This window comes from Tarenaya hassleriana, unplaced genomic scaffold (genome assembly GCF_000463585.1).
Source record: "Tarenaya hassleriana unplaced genomic scaffold, ASM46358v1 Cleome12, whole genome shotgun sequence".
Lineage (NCBI taxonomy): Eukaryota > Viridiplantae > Streptophyta > Magnoliopsida > Brassicales > Cleomaceae > Tarenaya > Tarenaya hassleriana.
In genome coordinates this window covers 2,740,128-2,756,363 of record NW_010962392.1, presented here as the reverse complement: position 1 = coordinate 2,756,363, position 16,236 = coordinate 2,740,128, and the positions used below count along the sequence as shown (strand labels likewise).

Below are 16,236 nucleotides of genomic sequence, written 5' to 3'. Positions count from 1 at the left end.
AAGGCCCATATAAGACAAACCCCCCCATACTTCCCTACATTTACATCTCCACATATGAAAAGGACCTACATCCAAGAGAGTCTCTCATCTTCTTCTTGTTCACGCACTAACCTTTTTTTTTTCTTTTTTCCTTTAGGGTTTATTTGCAATCGGATGTAATCGTCATTTCAGCTGCTATTTCCCTGCAGAGGACCAAAAAAAAGAAAAGAATGAACGTATGTCAGCTTAACATGCAGGTGGTTATTGGCCTTATACCATTACTGGAGAAACATCAAGTGCATGTCTTCTTACATCTAGAGCTACTTTTGCTCTGACTTTGGTGGCTTTTGCCATGTGAAACCGATGGAATCTTCGAGGTTATCATCGAAGTTTGCAGACCTTCAAGTAGCTGGTGTTACCAACACACAAGGTAAAAGAATCAGGGTTGAAGTTATGTCAAGATATCTGTTACCAAAGCACGTGAATTGATTGACCCATCCACATGCACCGTCTCTTTAACACTGATGATTCAGTATTCAGTACATTTCCAATATGACAGTGAAAAGTCCAGATAAATAAAAAAGATGCAATAGACAGACATTAAAGGACGTAAATGCATATGGCAGAAGGAACACACAAGTATCTACAATTCATTCTGATGTGCTGTGAATGATATGATTCTGTAAGAAGCATCAAAAGGCATGATATGCAATGCTGATCAGAATTAGCAGGGATGTAGCTTCATATATCTTAAATGCGCGCGGGTACTTACTCTGGAGGTTGGCTGAATCCTGCGGTTAGACCTACGTGGCTCAACGTTGTCAGACGTTTTTGAAGAGTTCTTACCGAGCACTTCGTACTCTTCAATCTTGGCTAACCTTCCATCAGCAGGAGCCAATTTCCCTTTGTTAATGCGTTCAGCTTTCAAGCTTGCAGAGGTTTTCTTAGAAGTAGGAATGCCTGAGGTATCATGCGAAGATAACGCAGTTTGCTCTTCTGTTGTTTCCCCAGATTGGATATCGGTAGGTATTCCAGATACAGTAGCCTTGTGCTCAGCTGTCTGATCAGCAGCTTCATCAGCTTCAAGATTAGAGGCTGAGATGTTCTGTGAGTCTTCTTTCTGGGCCATCGTTTTAGCAGCACCTCCCACTTTCTCTTTCAATTTGGATGCGGGTTTGAAATTCTTTGGCTTGGGTATAGTCGTCTGCCTCTCTCTTGGATCACTTTTAGAAGAAGTTCTCCAGGCCCGTGATCCTGAACTTTGGGGCACCATCGGTTTGACAGAGATAGCCGGTTCATTTTGTTGCCTAGTCTTACTGGCAGGCTCTGATATGTAGTGCTTGCTGACTTCCATGAACTTCCTCTTCTTTCCAGGCTTAGGAACACCGAAAATCACTCTTGATCCTTTCTTCTGCAAACCAGTCCTTTTCATCCGAAGGGAATCGGGCTTGTTCTCTTCTCTTGTACTTCTGCCAATATTAAATGTTTTTTCCGAAGCCTCCAGCTCAAGAAACCCAGTCTGTGGCAGTTTCCCTGATTCCAGAACAACATTCTTCGAACTAGTGTCATTTCCTTCAGCCTCATGAACAGGGCTTCTCAATCTAGGACGCTTCTCATTCGGTGTATCACCCTGCAATCAGATTTGTTGTCTTAGCAAATAACAGAGTACCAAAATGTGAAGCCCCTAGATCCACTGATGTCAATAATACCTCATGAAATGAGCTGATGCTGGCTCCTGAACTAGAAGATTCAATCCACCTTCCACCTTTCCACACAAGAGAAGGACGAAGATTCCAGGATTTCACCGTAAGTGTTTCCCCTTGCACTGCCGGATCAGAAGGAAACACATAAGTAAAATAAAACAGTTCTGACCTAGAGAGAAAAGCAAAGCATTCAAACATAAATCATGTCTTTACACACCTGGGAAATGGACAGTCAATGTAGTTTCGTCTTTCTTGTTCTTTTCAGAAATAACACCCTCCCACCAGCTGGGAGACAAAAAGAAAGGTAAATAATCTTATATAAAACTTCCAAAGAGTGCTAAAAAGGACTCTGAATAGGATTCCACAAAACAAAATCTGCAGATAAAACATGGTGGAAATGATACATAGAGAAGACAACTACGAGCCAGTTGTGATCCGTGTTTGGCAACAGCATAAACCAACAATTAAGAAAGAAACAATTATTACCTGTCATGCACCCACGCATCAACCTTGTCTCCAACTGACCAAGTACGATCCCCAGTGGCTGCTCTTCGTCTCTTCCTTGTTCCTTCAAATGGCATCGCAATAACAGAACGCGAAGTTCTTATTTTAGGGGCTATGTCACCAGCACCTCCAAGGGCTACAAACTCTTTCAACTTGTCTGTCCCTAAAATAAGATAAATCGCACAGAATAACATATTACGGCCAGTCCATAGCACCAGACAAAGGCAGTGTAGACTCTTTCATACACCAGTTAGTACACGAGATCCTTCCGTTCGAATTGATTTCATATTCTTGCCATGGAAACTACTGAAACTCACATGCATAACAATAATTACCAAGGAAAAGGTGGCCAGTGTTATATGGTTATCATATACCAATACTCGGATACCTTTTTTATTTTTTTATTTTCATTGTTGTAAGATGGGAAAACAGGAAAGTGGATCTCTCGCCTACCACGTTACAGCATTACCACATTCAAGACACTTTATGAAATAAAGTAGAGAATACCAAGTGGTAAAATAAAAACACACCTTCATCTGAAGAAAGATCAGTGTAACACACGTAAGCTTTACCATCCTTCAAGCTCAAAACATTGGCAGAATACCATCCTGTTCTTAATCCAGGCCCTTCCTTGAAAACCTACATGTATGGATCACAATAATGTTATCATTCAGAGAGGACAATATAGACTAACTACCATAATACCAACCTTGAATTAAAAGTTCAAAAGAATTTGTGCAACGGAAAGCGAAGAAAAAAGATGTGTAAAAAGGATCACAGTGCAGTGAGGGGCCAAGGAGATGACATCAAGGACAAGTTATGTGGTAACTAGAGAAACTTGTAAACAAAAATTTGTGTACGTGCATATATAGACGTTACACAAACCTCCACACTGGAACCCTCTTTGATGTCATTTCCATTTGCAGCTTCTATGATTCGTCCGCTTTCAATTTGGGTGTCGACTAAAGATATTGGCGCAGCCTCTGGTTCCAGAACATCGCTTTTAGCCAAATCTGCCATCTTATGACCCTTTGGTCCCTTTGTCTTCTTTCCAGTGGCAGAAACCGAACAGGATACACCATCTGCTGATTTCACAAGGTCATCCAACCCAGGGTGTCCATCTGCGCGCTTCTGCAGAGATAAGTTTTCTTTCTTCTCCGATGCACCCTTTTGACAAGGCTCCACTTCCTGAGATACCTGGGTGTGTCTCCTGTAACCATCTGAACCTGCCTCCACCAGCTCATTCAATGACAGAGGATCACCCAACGAGACAAGTTTTCCAGCTTGTGAAACAGCCTCAGCTGCAAGCTCAGCTGCTTTTACAATAGCATCCATATTTTCAGCTCGCTTTGTGGCAACTGTGGCAGCTTCAACCCTCTTCTTAGAAACCTCTCTAGCTGCAGTAAGAACCGAACTAGAACTAATTGATGCACCATTACACTTCAAGATAGATGCAGGAGTAGCCTGTCCTAGAATTTTACTACCTTCAATTTTAGAGAGTTCATTACCATGATCAGACCTATTCAAAATTGAAGCTTCCTCAGCAATTAATTTTGCCTGCAATGCAGCATTTGCTGCGACATTAGCTGCAGCAGCTGCAGCCTTCGCAACCGCAGCAGCGGCAGCTATGGCAACGGCTGCAGAAGCTAATTGGCTTTGATTTTCCGGTTCAAGTCTAGCATTCTTCAGTTGATCTACCTGCTTCCACACATACTGACTATGACTAACAGCTGCAGCAGCAAGAGAAGAAGCATCCTCTGCATGTCTCATAGCTTCCTTAAGTTTACAAACAGCATCCTCTGACAAGACAGATATCTGCTTCATTTCAAGGTCCACAGACACTAGATTACTGCTAAGAATGGAGGATGGTAAAGATGAACTGGGTTTTTCCAGGGAGAACGTAGAGGTCAAGTTCGGAGCGGCTGTCATGATAGAGACATGGTTAGTAGGGGCAGTAGAGTTAGAGGCAAGGTTAGCGAGAGAGGAGGTAAAAGGAGCAGATGGTGATATACATGCAACAAGAGGTGAAACAACTGATTCTGTCTGTTTCTGAGAATTCAAAATGCTTGGACCAGGCTCCTCAGAAACTGGAATCTTCTTCCGCTTCCTTGGTTTCGCGTCAATAGAATGTTGACTAGGTGCTACTACCACACCCTTTGGCTCAAAGAACGGTGTCCCTTTAACAACGCTGCTAGAAGTTCCACTTTGGACAATCAGATCTTTCTGAAGACGCTTTGCACCAGAGTGAGACAAAGATGTTTCTTTCATGGGTGTCAACTTTACAGCCTCTGTGATTGGAAAAACCGAGAAACGAGTACCGGCATCAAATGCACTGGTCTGTGGAGAAGCAAGCCAAGGGCTGCGGAAAGGGGTCGGTGATATCCAGGGGGTACTATGTCCAACCATACTATTAACTGGGGGAGTTTGGTGAGCATGCAACGAAGAAAGAAGTGGCTGGTGATCAGTAGCAAAACCTCTTTGCATGCTCCTTGGTTGTAAAGTATCGTGGGGTGTTGGGAGACTCCATAACGGTGATGAGAGAGGGATTACAGGGTTTACTGCAGGAATCTCTTTGCTACTGGTTTGACCGACTGATGGAGTCACTATCTTACCTGGAAGAACAGTTTTGGGTAAAACATCAGGACCTCCAGCATCTGCAATTCGCACCTCAGTTAAAAACAAAGAGGACTAAAATATGATAAATTACGAATAAATTAAGTTAGAAACCTGCATGCAACTGCAAAGGAGTTTCAGGAGTAGCAGCATGTGATTTCTGAGTCCTTTCAACACAAGCACGCCATGGTTTGTCCCAAATGCCTTTCCCACCATCTAGAGAAGGACACAGTAAACCTATTTGCTTGCATATGCAGATAACAGAAGAAATGTAGGGATAACAATCTTACCTGGACCACCAAATGCAGATATCATATAGGCCTCATCTGGTGACGTTCCTTGGCTGTACCGAGAAATTTCAAAACAAATAAACTTCAGCAACATAATTAATAAAGGAAGAACCCCAAATGGGATTGCTCTATAGATATGCAAACGTGATGAAGCCAGAAGACAAATAAACAAGGACAAAACACTTAAGCTCTGAAGGGCCAACTTTAGCATAAAATAAGACTAGATACACATGCAGAACAAGAAAAGAACTCACATCAAAGCCCCGTAAACAAATATCTGCGCACGCAGTTGCACTTGTTGCATGTCTGTGAAAGGACGTTGCAAAAGACTTGAAAGGGCAGAAGAATTCAAGTCCGGCAAGCTTGACGCAGGCAAAGAAAAGCTCCCAAACGGTTTTACAGCAGGATTCTCAGCACGAGGATTTTGCTGCTTCTCAGTAGAATGTGTGGTCTGACCAGTAGAAGGTGAACTTTGATTAAAAACACTAATTCTGCCCCCACTTTGTAATTGCCTTGCAGGTGTTGTCTCCTTTGCAGCATTTCCTTTTCTGGAAGTCTCTTTTACTGTAGATTTAGACGTCCGCCTTGGCTTACGCTCAGTTGTTCCTTTGGAAACTCTTGCAGCTGTTTTCTCTACTCTAGAAGTTAAAGGAGATCCGAGTACAACCTTGATAAACAAAGAAATATATGCTCTCAGTAAGTCTAAAAAACGACTTGACAAGGAAATGAGTCTCTCAAACAATAACAAACAAGTATGTTGAAAGAGAAAAAACAGAAGTACCGGAGAGATAAGTATAGCTCCTGAAGAGTTGATAGCTTGTGAAACTTCTCCCACTTGTTTAAATGGCAGATCTGCCAATGGAGTTGTATCGCAAGTTAAGCTCATCTGACCACTGGAAGTATCGTTTCTCTTCACCACCTGAGATCCAGCAGGCATAGAAGGTTTATTGCCAATGGGGGAAGTAGAAGGATTCTCAGGATCGGTATTAGCTTTTTCCCTTCCCACAGAAGGCCCAGGAAATGTAGAAATGCATGAAGAATCTGCTATTTTAATCGCATCACCTGCAATATCCAAGATAAGGCCAATAGAAATTCCAATGAGTAGGCAGATATCAACCGAAGGATAATTTGAAGGATACAACAGGTCTGTCCAAACAAGACTCATAGGAATAAGTAATATGTCTCAGTAGTAAGTGTACTTCTCCTAAGTGATAGCATGTCTAACATGATACCATATAGACAATAGGCTCTACCATGGAAATAATAAAGTTACCATACTCGCATACCTTATCTTACACGACAGACATAACAGCAGTTATACAAGAAGAAAGGTTTCTCTCTGATCAAAGACAATACAAACTTACCTTCAGTGCATAAAATGGGAGTTCCAGCTTTCATAACGTCCATGGATTCAGTATTATTATTTTCTTCCTCGTCATCCTTTTTAATTTCAGGCTCAAGATTATCCACGGCACCAGCATCAGATTGTGCATTTATACTCTCCCTGTTAGGATTGAGCTCCTTGCCTAGGGTGGAGGATGAATAGAGGGAGATAACAAGAGTTACTATAAAGACAACCAATCCATCAGACCTTATGGATACTCATAAATTTCCTTCAGAATCATACATGCACAGGACATGCTTAAAAAAGAAGGGATATATATGCATGCACATAGAACAGGCATATATATTACAAATTATAACAGATTTTATCCACTGTGAGCAAACAAGACAACTACTATATTGATCACTTATCGAGAAAATTGTCGGATATTAAGTCGACAAAAAGATCCACATGAGCAACACAATATGTGCGTATAGTTACCATGCAATTGCAACACAAGAAGGCAATAATGTTCCATCCAAATGGCGATACAGCAATGTGCAATATAAAACAATATGAACATATGATCAGGTTCTATATATAAGCAAAAAAAGATCTGAAAATTCAAGTATACACTCGTATAGCAATGTGCAAACAGCCAAACATGTTCAAGTACTAGACCAACCAACCCAGTTCGTATCCCCCTCTAGTAGGGGTGCTGGGGAAGGGAATATACTAGGCCGCCTTACCCCTACATTTTAATGTAGAGAGATGGATTCGAACCCGCGACCTCAGACCCCACGGTAAATGGTTTTACCGCTGAGCCAAGTCGGCCCTTCATGTTCAAGTACTAGACAAACAGAAAAAAGATTACCTGACACGTTTTTTAATCCTGCATCCTGATTTTCTTCGGGAATTCTTTCCTCAGATTTCTGCAGCACGGTTTGTCGTGTAGCGTCCTCAGCCTCCACTTCCTTCGGCCCATCATTAACAGGACAGTCTTCAATTTTATAGGTACCGAATTGAGTATCTTCGTTATGCTCACAAGCTTGTTTGTCCATCTGACTCCCTGAACCACACAGAGTTTGACCATTGTCAGGTTCAGATGATGAAACTTTCTCAGTTTCAGAAACACAGCCTTTCTCAGTCAAATCAGAGGATGCTTCCGGGATTGATAAATCTGCTGACAAGGTAACACTTGCAGCAGGTGTTTTGTCATTGTTGAGATGTTTTAACTCATCGACATTGAGAGGTGATGCTTGACATTCTTGCTCGTTAACGATAGTCCCTGCGAAGAAATAAATATACATAAAAGTATGGATAATTTAGGAGACATGGAAAAAGGACTAATTACTACATCATCTGCAGCAAGCAGCAGTACAGTGGCACTGGGTGGATAGACGACCAGAAAAAAGTAGCGAAAGGAATTAGATAGCAAACAGAGAAAGACACAAAGTGTAAGCCAACAAAGCAATGCCAAAAAGACTAGACAGCGACATACTCGATTTGTCACCTGGAACGGTATCAGACAGAAATTTCGATTCTGACGGCCTGGAAGCAGAGGCTCCTGAATTATTACCAAAAGACTTCAACACAGTTCTTTCAGACACAATTTGAGAGCTACAGGCATCATGATCAACAACACTGGCATCGAAAGTCAAATCTGTTTTCTGCTCGAGACTAGCAGAACCTTGAACAATGTCTTCATCATCAGCAGTCTTCCAAGAGACGCCACCTACACGAGCATTGCTTGATTCACCCATCATCTCCACAGGTGAATTACGAACAGCCTCTGAAGTTTCAACTAGATGAGTCTGTGCAGGTGTCTCAGTCTGGATAGAAGATTCACACTCATTTACAATGGTTTCTAAATTCTCATGATTGAGCAACTCAGGCTTGCAGGAATGTTATTCCCACTAGTTACCTGTGCATACAGATCAACAGATGTCTCAATAGTTGTACTAGCATGAGCAATGCTGACATGGACATTTTGGCATTGTGCCTCTGAATCATTAAACGAACCCAAAACATCTTGTCCACCTGCCTCAATAACTGACGGACTTTGGCTTCTTCTTTCCATCACTGGGAAATCAGATGGCTCAGTTGGCACCAAGTCAGGCTTTTCCACATTAGTTTCCACATTTTCACATTTAGAAGATGAGACCACATGGCTATCAAAATGAGCCTCGACGGAAACCAACTTTCCATCTCTATTCAGATCAGCAATAGAAGTAATATCACTCTGCACAGAGCCACATGTACGATCAGTTTCCATTCTTGAATCTGAAGAAATTTCAAGCTCCTTTTTGTCGAGAAGACATTCAGTTGTCTCAGTCCCTATCTTATCTTTTTCAACAAACATCTGTTCTGCATATCCCGCGTCATTCTGCGTGCTCACAGTAACACCAACCTCCTCATTGCCAGTTTTTAAGGCCAAGATGGTACTCCTTCCCTCCGCAGATAACTCGTGGGCAACAGTTGGTAAAGCATCTTTAACCAAGGGTTGTTCTGGTCCAACATCTTCCAGCGAAACAGATGACTCTCCAGGAGTCTCATCCAAAGATGGTCTGGGTTGTAAGTTCACTGCTTCCTCTTTAGAAAGACTGTTCACACAAAGCGTCTCACTAGGCTCCATTTGTTCCGCTATGCTACCTAGTTCATCACAAATGTCAGATTTCTTAACAGTATCCTCTCTTGCAATTATTTCATCCTGCCCAACTGACTTCAAAAGCATTTCAACAGATTCCATTGATGTAGCCTCCGACCAAACATTATTGTGCCTCGAAATGGCACAAGACTCTGCTGCACTTGAACTAAATACTACACCACTGCTTCCCCGGGAGAAATCCTCAATCCAGTTATTATCTTCGTTACCCTCAATACCAAGAAAACCCTCAGTTTCAACTAAACTGTCAAATCTCAGATGCCCATTAAGGCTGTCATCAAAATCAAACTTAGGAAGAGCATAAGGCTGTGACACTGGCGGATATTCATTGTTAGTATCTCCAGCTAAATGAAGATTCTGGCTTTGAAAATCATTGTCATCATAATCCATGGGTTTATTCCTGCAATCATGAATAAAATAGTTCATCAGATACTCAGCAGACTCTATCTCCAAGTTCGAAAGCATTCCGTACAGCGAGACTGGAAATGGCTGTCAAAAAATTACACCAACAACCTCGATGTTTCAGTAGAAAATGCCTCCATGAATTAAGTTAGAATATAAAGCATACCACCAACCGGATACAAATGTATTGATAGCAGAAAGGACTTTATCACTTCGTATCGCGTCAAACAAACAGCAGGAAAATATAAGTACAGTAACAAGAGAGTATATAGAGACGCTACCTCCCTCCATTCGGTGACAAAATCCTGGGCGTCGAACCTCAACCCTTTCCTAATCGCACGTTCATCTACTGCAAGAGCAACAAAAACAGCGGACGCGTCAATACTCTCCCTTCTCAAGTTCATTTGAAGAAAAAAAAACTACTCCAGAGGAAGCCGTGAAAACCCGAAAATATAATCTGGTGAACCGACGCACGACTAATTGAAACGCCGGAAAAGAAGAAAAACTCACCGGAGTGAAGAAGAGGAGAGGCGGAAGACAGGCTAGGGTTCCGGCGAATAGGAAGACGGAGAGTGCGCGAGTTAGAAGAGGAGAGAGAACGAAAGATAATTTATTCGTTTTTCTCGGCAAAGGAAATGAGTCTGGGGCAAGGAAAAAAACAAATACTTATATTTAAAAAAAAATGAAAGAAATGCAAAAAAAAAGGGAGGGTGATCAGTTTTTTTATATGTCGATGAGAATAGATCCTTCGTTGAACAACGCACGTGGCAGACTCTTAGACGTTGCACAAAGGATGCAGGGGAAAGTTAAAATGACTGGTGGGTTACTAAAAGCTGATTGGCTATTTGGACTTTGGAATGGGTTGGGTTGCTAACACGTGAGAATGAGAATAGATTAAAAAAGAGAGGAACTTGGGTTAGGTTTGGGCCTGGAGTGGACGGTATAACAACAGTTTCAGTCAGCCCATTAAACTTAATGAGATGGGCCAAGGCCCATATAAGTTGAACCCGGCGATGTCACCTACTAAACCCGCTAAAGCAATCAGAGGGTTGATCATTCTCCGACATCTGTTTTCGCCATCAAAAGGAACATTCCATTTTAAATTCCGTTATTACGTTAAAGATAGATTAATTATTAAATTATGTTATCCTCGATGTGAAGTGCGTATCGAAACCTCACGTTTTCTCTCCGACGTTCATACGTGTGAGGAAGACGAAAAACACATCGGTTTTAACGAGTTCGGTTACCGAGCGGAGCTCGGGCCTACATCTCGGCCGGACGGTACCGGCGAATCCACTAGAAGAAGAACGAAAGAGTAGCCGGCGGAACACCACAATCCGGTGTCTCGCCGTAACGTTCGTAGAGAACAGAATACACCCAAGAAACAAGAGAGTCGAGACAAACCTTAACGGAGTCACTCACCTTCAGCCTCGGCTCGCACCGCCGGAGCTCCACCGGCGAGATCGCCTCCGAGATCGCCTTCGATCTCTTTCTCTCTCTCTCTTCTCTCTTCCTCTTTTCACCTCCTCGAGCCACGCGCTTCTTGCGTGTTGAAGAACAGAAACAATAGGGTTAAGATTAACCCTTATCGAAACGCCACGTTTCGGTCAAAACCGAAACCTCCTTCTCTAGGAGAAGGTTTTCTTTCTTCAACTAATGGGCCTTAAGGCCCAACAATCTCCACCTTGGTGGAGAAAGAGAACCGAAAATAGAAATAAACACTAATGGTTCGCCGTTTCCAGCATCGATCGACTTTCGTCGATCCCTCGACTTTCGTCGGAATTTAAAACGCAACTTACCTCACTTACCTGGTGTCCCGGAGTTAGTCACATGTCGCCCTCAATCTGATGAAGCTCCCGTCGATGACTCCTCAAGGCCTTGTCGCCTTATCCGCCACCGATCAGCTCATCTTTACCTGAAACACTTGGTAAACGTGTTAGAACGTTCACCCCGATAAGACTCGAACCGTAGTCCTATCCCGCGTCGCCCGACCAACAAACGCTACCCTCGGTTGTATGACTCCCTAGACCGTCTAACTAACCCTCCTAGTAAAGTCCAAGACTATACCTGCTAGCTAACCCGAGAATTACACCCGACGTCTACCCGTCTCCTAAGTCTATCCCGACTTTCCCGAGACTAACCTGAGTCATACCACCGAACCCGCTAGATACCTAGCCCGGATCCCCGTGAAGTCTATACTACCTATAGGTATACGACTTCTACCCTCGGACCCTAACCTGCCAACTAGAGTTGTCCCACGGTTTTGTCCCGTGAAGACGCTCCTAGTCATCTACGATGCTCCACCGAGGATAAAAGACACGTGAGTGCACGTGCTCCACCTCGAGAGGGAGTGTCCTAGCGCTCCAACCTACACCGACTCTACCCAGTGAAAACCCGACACCTCCCTGCTCACACCATCTCATGAGCATCCTACCCGAGGAAGCTCCACCTAAATGTGGAGATCTCACCTCCTGACCTACCACCGATAACCAAAGCATCTTCGGTTACTACTCCGAGGTCAAAACGTCCTTCTACCTCGGACTCTCCCTACCTCGTCATCCGGGACCTACAACACCTTCTTGTAGTGTCCCTACCTACCCGCGGAACAACTCACTCCACCTGGTCCTTGGCCTACTCCTGCACCCGATTTCTCGGGTTTGCCCGAGACCCCTAGTCCTTCCACCATACCCCTTTCAGGGTATACCGAGCTAGAATGTCTAACTCCATCATCCTAAGACGATAAAACCTGAGTCTAAAACCGACTCAACCCGGAAGTGACTTATCCGACCCTAGAAGTGATGTAACATGACATGAGGGATGAGACCGAACCCTAGAGGACGTAACCCTAGGTATATTTCTACCTAGCCGTGCTTAAACACGCTCTAACCCTAGTCTATCGGTCCTAAACCTAGGTACGTCTTTACCTAATCAGACCTACTAGACTAAGAGAACACAACCTAACGGGACTTAACCTAGGCACTCAACCTAAACCCGATCTAACGGACTTTAAACTAAGTCTAACTAGACATCTTCCTAGGTATATATTACCTAAACGGATCTAACACACTCTAAACCAGACATGATTTGGACTTAACACAAGGTATATATCTACCTAACCGACCTCTTAGACTCTCGCACCAACCTGATTGGACTTACCCTAGGCATAATTTTGCCTAACCGACCTATTAGACTCGAAACATAGCCTACCTTAAGACCTGATTACGTCTAACCAGACCTAACTTAAGGCTACACAGGTCTGATTACGTCTAATCAGACCTACAACACCGAGTCTACATGGCCCCCAACACAGTCCTAACCAGTCCTACGATCCCGAGTCTACCCGGCCCTCACAAAGTCCTAATCAGACCTACCCAAGTGCTACCTAGATCCTAACAGCCCTAGTTAGACAACTAAAAGTCCCGACTAGACCATCACACGACCCTAATCAGACCTAAGCCAACCCTTGTCGACCAACCCCTGATTAGATGACCCTAAGTCCTAGTCAATCACCTAAAAGTCCTAATCATCAAACCTAAGCCAACCCCTATTGACTTATCAACCCCTTATTAGACTTTTAGCAACCTAATCAGACCTAAAATAAGCCTAATATGACCTACCTTACTTCTGATCAGATCCAATAAACGCCTAAAACCAATCTCTATAGACCTGTCCTGATCTAAACCGACCCCTACAGACCTATACCTAGTGATTCTAGACTTAACCAACCCCTAAACCAACCCGTTTTAGTCAAATCCCACCTAATCAGACCTAACCGGTCAATGTACCGGACTCTATGACTCAAAACTGGTACTTAGGAGTCCTATCTAGTCCTAACCTAGATAATACATAAGTCTATAATCAGATTCTAATCTGATTAGACCTAGACAACATCTCTATAGACATTCTAAACCTCTAATCAGTCCTAACCAAGTCTATTTTGACCTAATTACCTACTAATCAGACCTAAAATACGCTAGACTAACCCGAATTTGGCTAAACCAGACCTAAACAAGACCTAAATAGCACTTACAGACCTATATCAGACCTGTCCCAGCCTATTTAAGCCTAACCAGACCTCCTACCCAACTAAACGTAGTCAAATCCAACCTATTCAGACCTATACTGAACAGAAACAGGAATCTTTGACCTACATCAGCTAAACCGAGATCTAAAACAGGTCTATCCTTAGTATATTTCACTAAACCAAGCCAAATTTGGATACTAGACCGACCTAACAGGGTAAACCGATCGCTACAGACCCTAATCTACCCTAAACCAGTCCACTATGCCCTAATCCAAACACCATCATACCTCATTTGGACTAACCTAACCCTAAACCAGTTAATTCTAGTCCTAATTGTACACTCCAGACCTAAACCGACTAATCTAGTCCTAAAACCCACCAACTCATGCCCTAACACAACCAATAACAGCCTTAACTAGATAAATCAGACCCTAAATAGACTTCTACCAGCCTAAAACAATCTGATATTACCTAATTCTGGACCCAATTGACCTGTACGGTCTAATTCTAGCCTAATTGGACGAACAGACCCTCACATTATACCTAAACCAGTCTAAACTGGCCTTAATTCACCTCCAATCAGACCCTATTGGTCTGAACCGAACAATTCTAGCCCTTCCGAGACAAATCAGACCCTAACCAAGACTTAAACCAGCCTAAACTAGTCTGAATTGCCTTATACCGGACTCAATTGACCTAAACCGGACCTGAATCGACCTAAACCAGACCTAGATTGACCTGAATCGGTCTAAACCGGTAATTGACCCCAAACCGGACCTGAACCGGTCCGATTTGACCTAAACCGGTCAACTGTTGACCAAATTGGTCAATGGTTTGACCGAACCGGAGTGAACCGGTCTGAACCGGCCAGGACCGGGTCTGAGCCGGACTGAACCGGCTGGAATCCGGTCTGAACCGACGGAACCGGGCTGAACCCGGTCTGACTGTCGAGAACCGGACTTGGATAGAATCGAACCAGGTTCGATTGACCCAAACAGGGTTAAACCGAAATTGGATCGATTAAACCGGTCTAAACCGGTTGAATCCGAAACCCTAATTTCGGAAACCCCAAACCGCAGAGTCAACCGAGTTGACTCAGTCGTTGACTCACCCGATTCCTCCACTCAAACCCTAACTCGGACGAGTCGGGACCGAGTTTCGCCGGAATCTAGCTTTCTCCGCCGAGTTCACCGAGTTTCTTTGAAACTCGGTCTCAAAACCGGAGAAAACGCGGAAGAATAATGGAAAACGAGTCAGAAAACCTACCCGACTCACCTGGTTTGAATCTGACCTCACCGAATCTTGATCTCAGACGCTCCACCTCGACGGATCTTGCCACCGGCGACTCCGAGGCTTCAGATCTACCTCCCACCGTCGCCGAACTAGCTCCGTCTTCAGCTGAAACACTCGGCAGAGCATCAGATCGCTCACACAGACAGATTGAACCAACAACCCGTAACTTACCTCGCCTTTTCCGGCGAACTTACCTCCCTGGATCAAAACCGGAGCTCTGATACCACTTTGTGAAGTGCGTATCGAACCCTCACGGTTTCTCTCTGACGCTCGTACGTGTGAGGAAGACGAAGAACACATCGGTTTTAACGAGTTCGGTTACCGAGCGGAGCTCGGGCCTATATCTCGGTCGGACGATGCCAGCGAATCCACTAGAGGAAGAACGAAAGAGTAGCCAGCGGAACACCACAACCCGGTGTCTCGCCGTAACGTTCGTAGAGAACATAATACACCCAAGAAACAAGAGAGTCGAGACAAACCTTAACGGAGTCACTCACCTTCAGCCTTAGGTAAGATCACCTATATAAGTGAGGAGTTATGATGGCCGCTCCTATAAGGAAAAAAAAAAAACACTTATGAATCCAAGATATGGTCCATGGCCGAAACGGACAACAACATGAGAACAAAAACGAAAGTTAGAAATGTTATTGTGTGAATACTGGTTGTCTTGGTATATGTTATACAAATCTTACCTACCGAACTTTATGTCGAAAGTATTCTGCTATACTCTACCTTATTTAAGGTGTAGGAATCATTAAGAATTCAATATGGAATTCAACCTCACCACGATACGCAGATTTTTCTTACACTTGGATTATCGCTTTAGGAATGAGATGGAAATAAGTTCCAAGTGTTCAACTGAACTTCCATAACTTGGTTTTCCCATTGAACCAAGATCTTGGGATCTCCAGTCAACAAGGTTGGGTTACCGCTATGGTCATTCTTTTAATTCGTGGATTTTAATCCCATTCCTCTCGATAACTTGTACAATTGATCTCGATTAAGGCCTTTCGTTAACGGATCTGCTAAGTTTTCCTTAGACTTAACATAATCTATGGTTATTACACCATTTGAGATCAATTGTCGGATGGTATTATGTCTACGACGTATATGTCGAGATTTACCATTGTACATACTATTTTGTGCCCTACCAATTGCTGACGTACTATCACAATGAACAACACTTGACTCTGGCCGAGTCAAAACTCTGGTAGACACTTTTTGGCCACGAGATCTAGGGTTTCACCCTGTTTCGATGCACCATCAAGCCGTCTTCGACGAAAAACGAGCAAAGTTCCCCGAGCGGAACGTTTAAACTTTGGATTGAAAGTTCCACTCGGGACTATTTGATTCAGAGAAAAACGTTTCGATGTGGGATTTAAAATTTAAAGTTGCGCGTCGATGTGGGACGGTTGGGCTCCGAACCAATGCGTTCTCGA

General features: G+C 43.5%; 1 protein-coding gene across 3 annotated transcripts; it reads right to left on the bottom strand.

Annotated features, from left to right (window-relative positions):
* Positions 1–95: 95 nt before the first annotated feature.
* LOC104806728 lies at positions 96–10,120 on the bottom strand. Of its 3 annotated transcripts, XM_019201689.1 has the most exons (18): positions 9,991–10,120; positions 9,762–9,829; positions 7,915–9,478; positions 7,288–7,701; positions 6,454–6,615; positions 5,871–6,151; positions 5,344–5,756; positions 5,090–5,142; positions 4,914–5,015; positions 4,199–4,840; positions 3,072–4,108; positions 2,717–2,825; positions 2,169–2,349; positions 1,900–1,967; positions 1,689–1,804; positions 752–1,609; positions 292–388; positions 96–182 (listed from the first exon to the last, which is right to left on the bottom strand). In XM_019201689.1, the coding sequence occupies exons 3-18, from the start codon at positions 8,177–8,179 to the stop codon at positions 175–177; spliced, it is 4,806 nt and encodes a 1,601-aa protein (XP_019057234.1). In that variant the 5' UTR covers positions 8,180–9,478; positions 9,762–9,829; positions 9,991–10,120; the 3' UTR covers positions 96–174. The 3 variants fall into 3 exon arrangements, with proteins under 3 accessions (XP_019057234.1, XP_019057232.1, XP_019057233.1); XM_019201687.1 differs by having other exon boundaries at positions 3,072–4,840; XM_019201688.1 differs by having other exon boundaries at positions 3,072–4,798.
* Positions 10,121–16,236: the final 6,116 nt, after the last annotated feature.

Bases quoted from the DNA above. Each gene is read 5' to 3' on its own strand.
- LOC104806728 (XM_019201687.1), bottom strand. From the start codon at position 8,179: ATGATGGGTGAATCAAGCAATGCTCGTGTAGGTGGCGTCTCTTGGAAG. The intron at 7,702-7,914 runs GTATGTCGCTGT...ATTTCTTCGCAG, and splicing joins CGTTCCAGGTGACAAATCGA to GGACTATCGTTAACGAGCAA. The intron at 1,610-1,688 runs GTATTATTGACA...ATCTGATTGCAG, and splicing joins GCATCAGCTCATTTCATGAG to GGTGATACACCGAATGAGAA.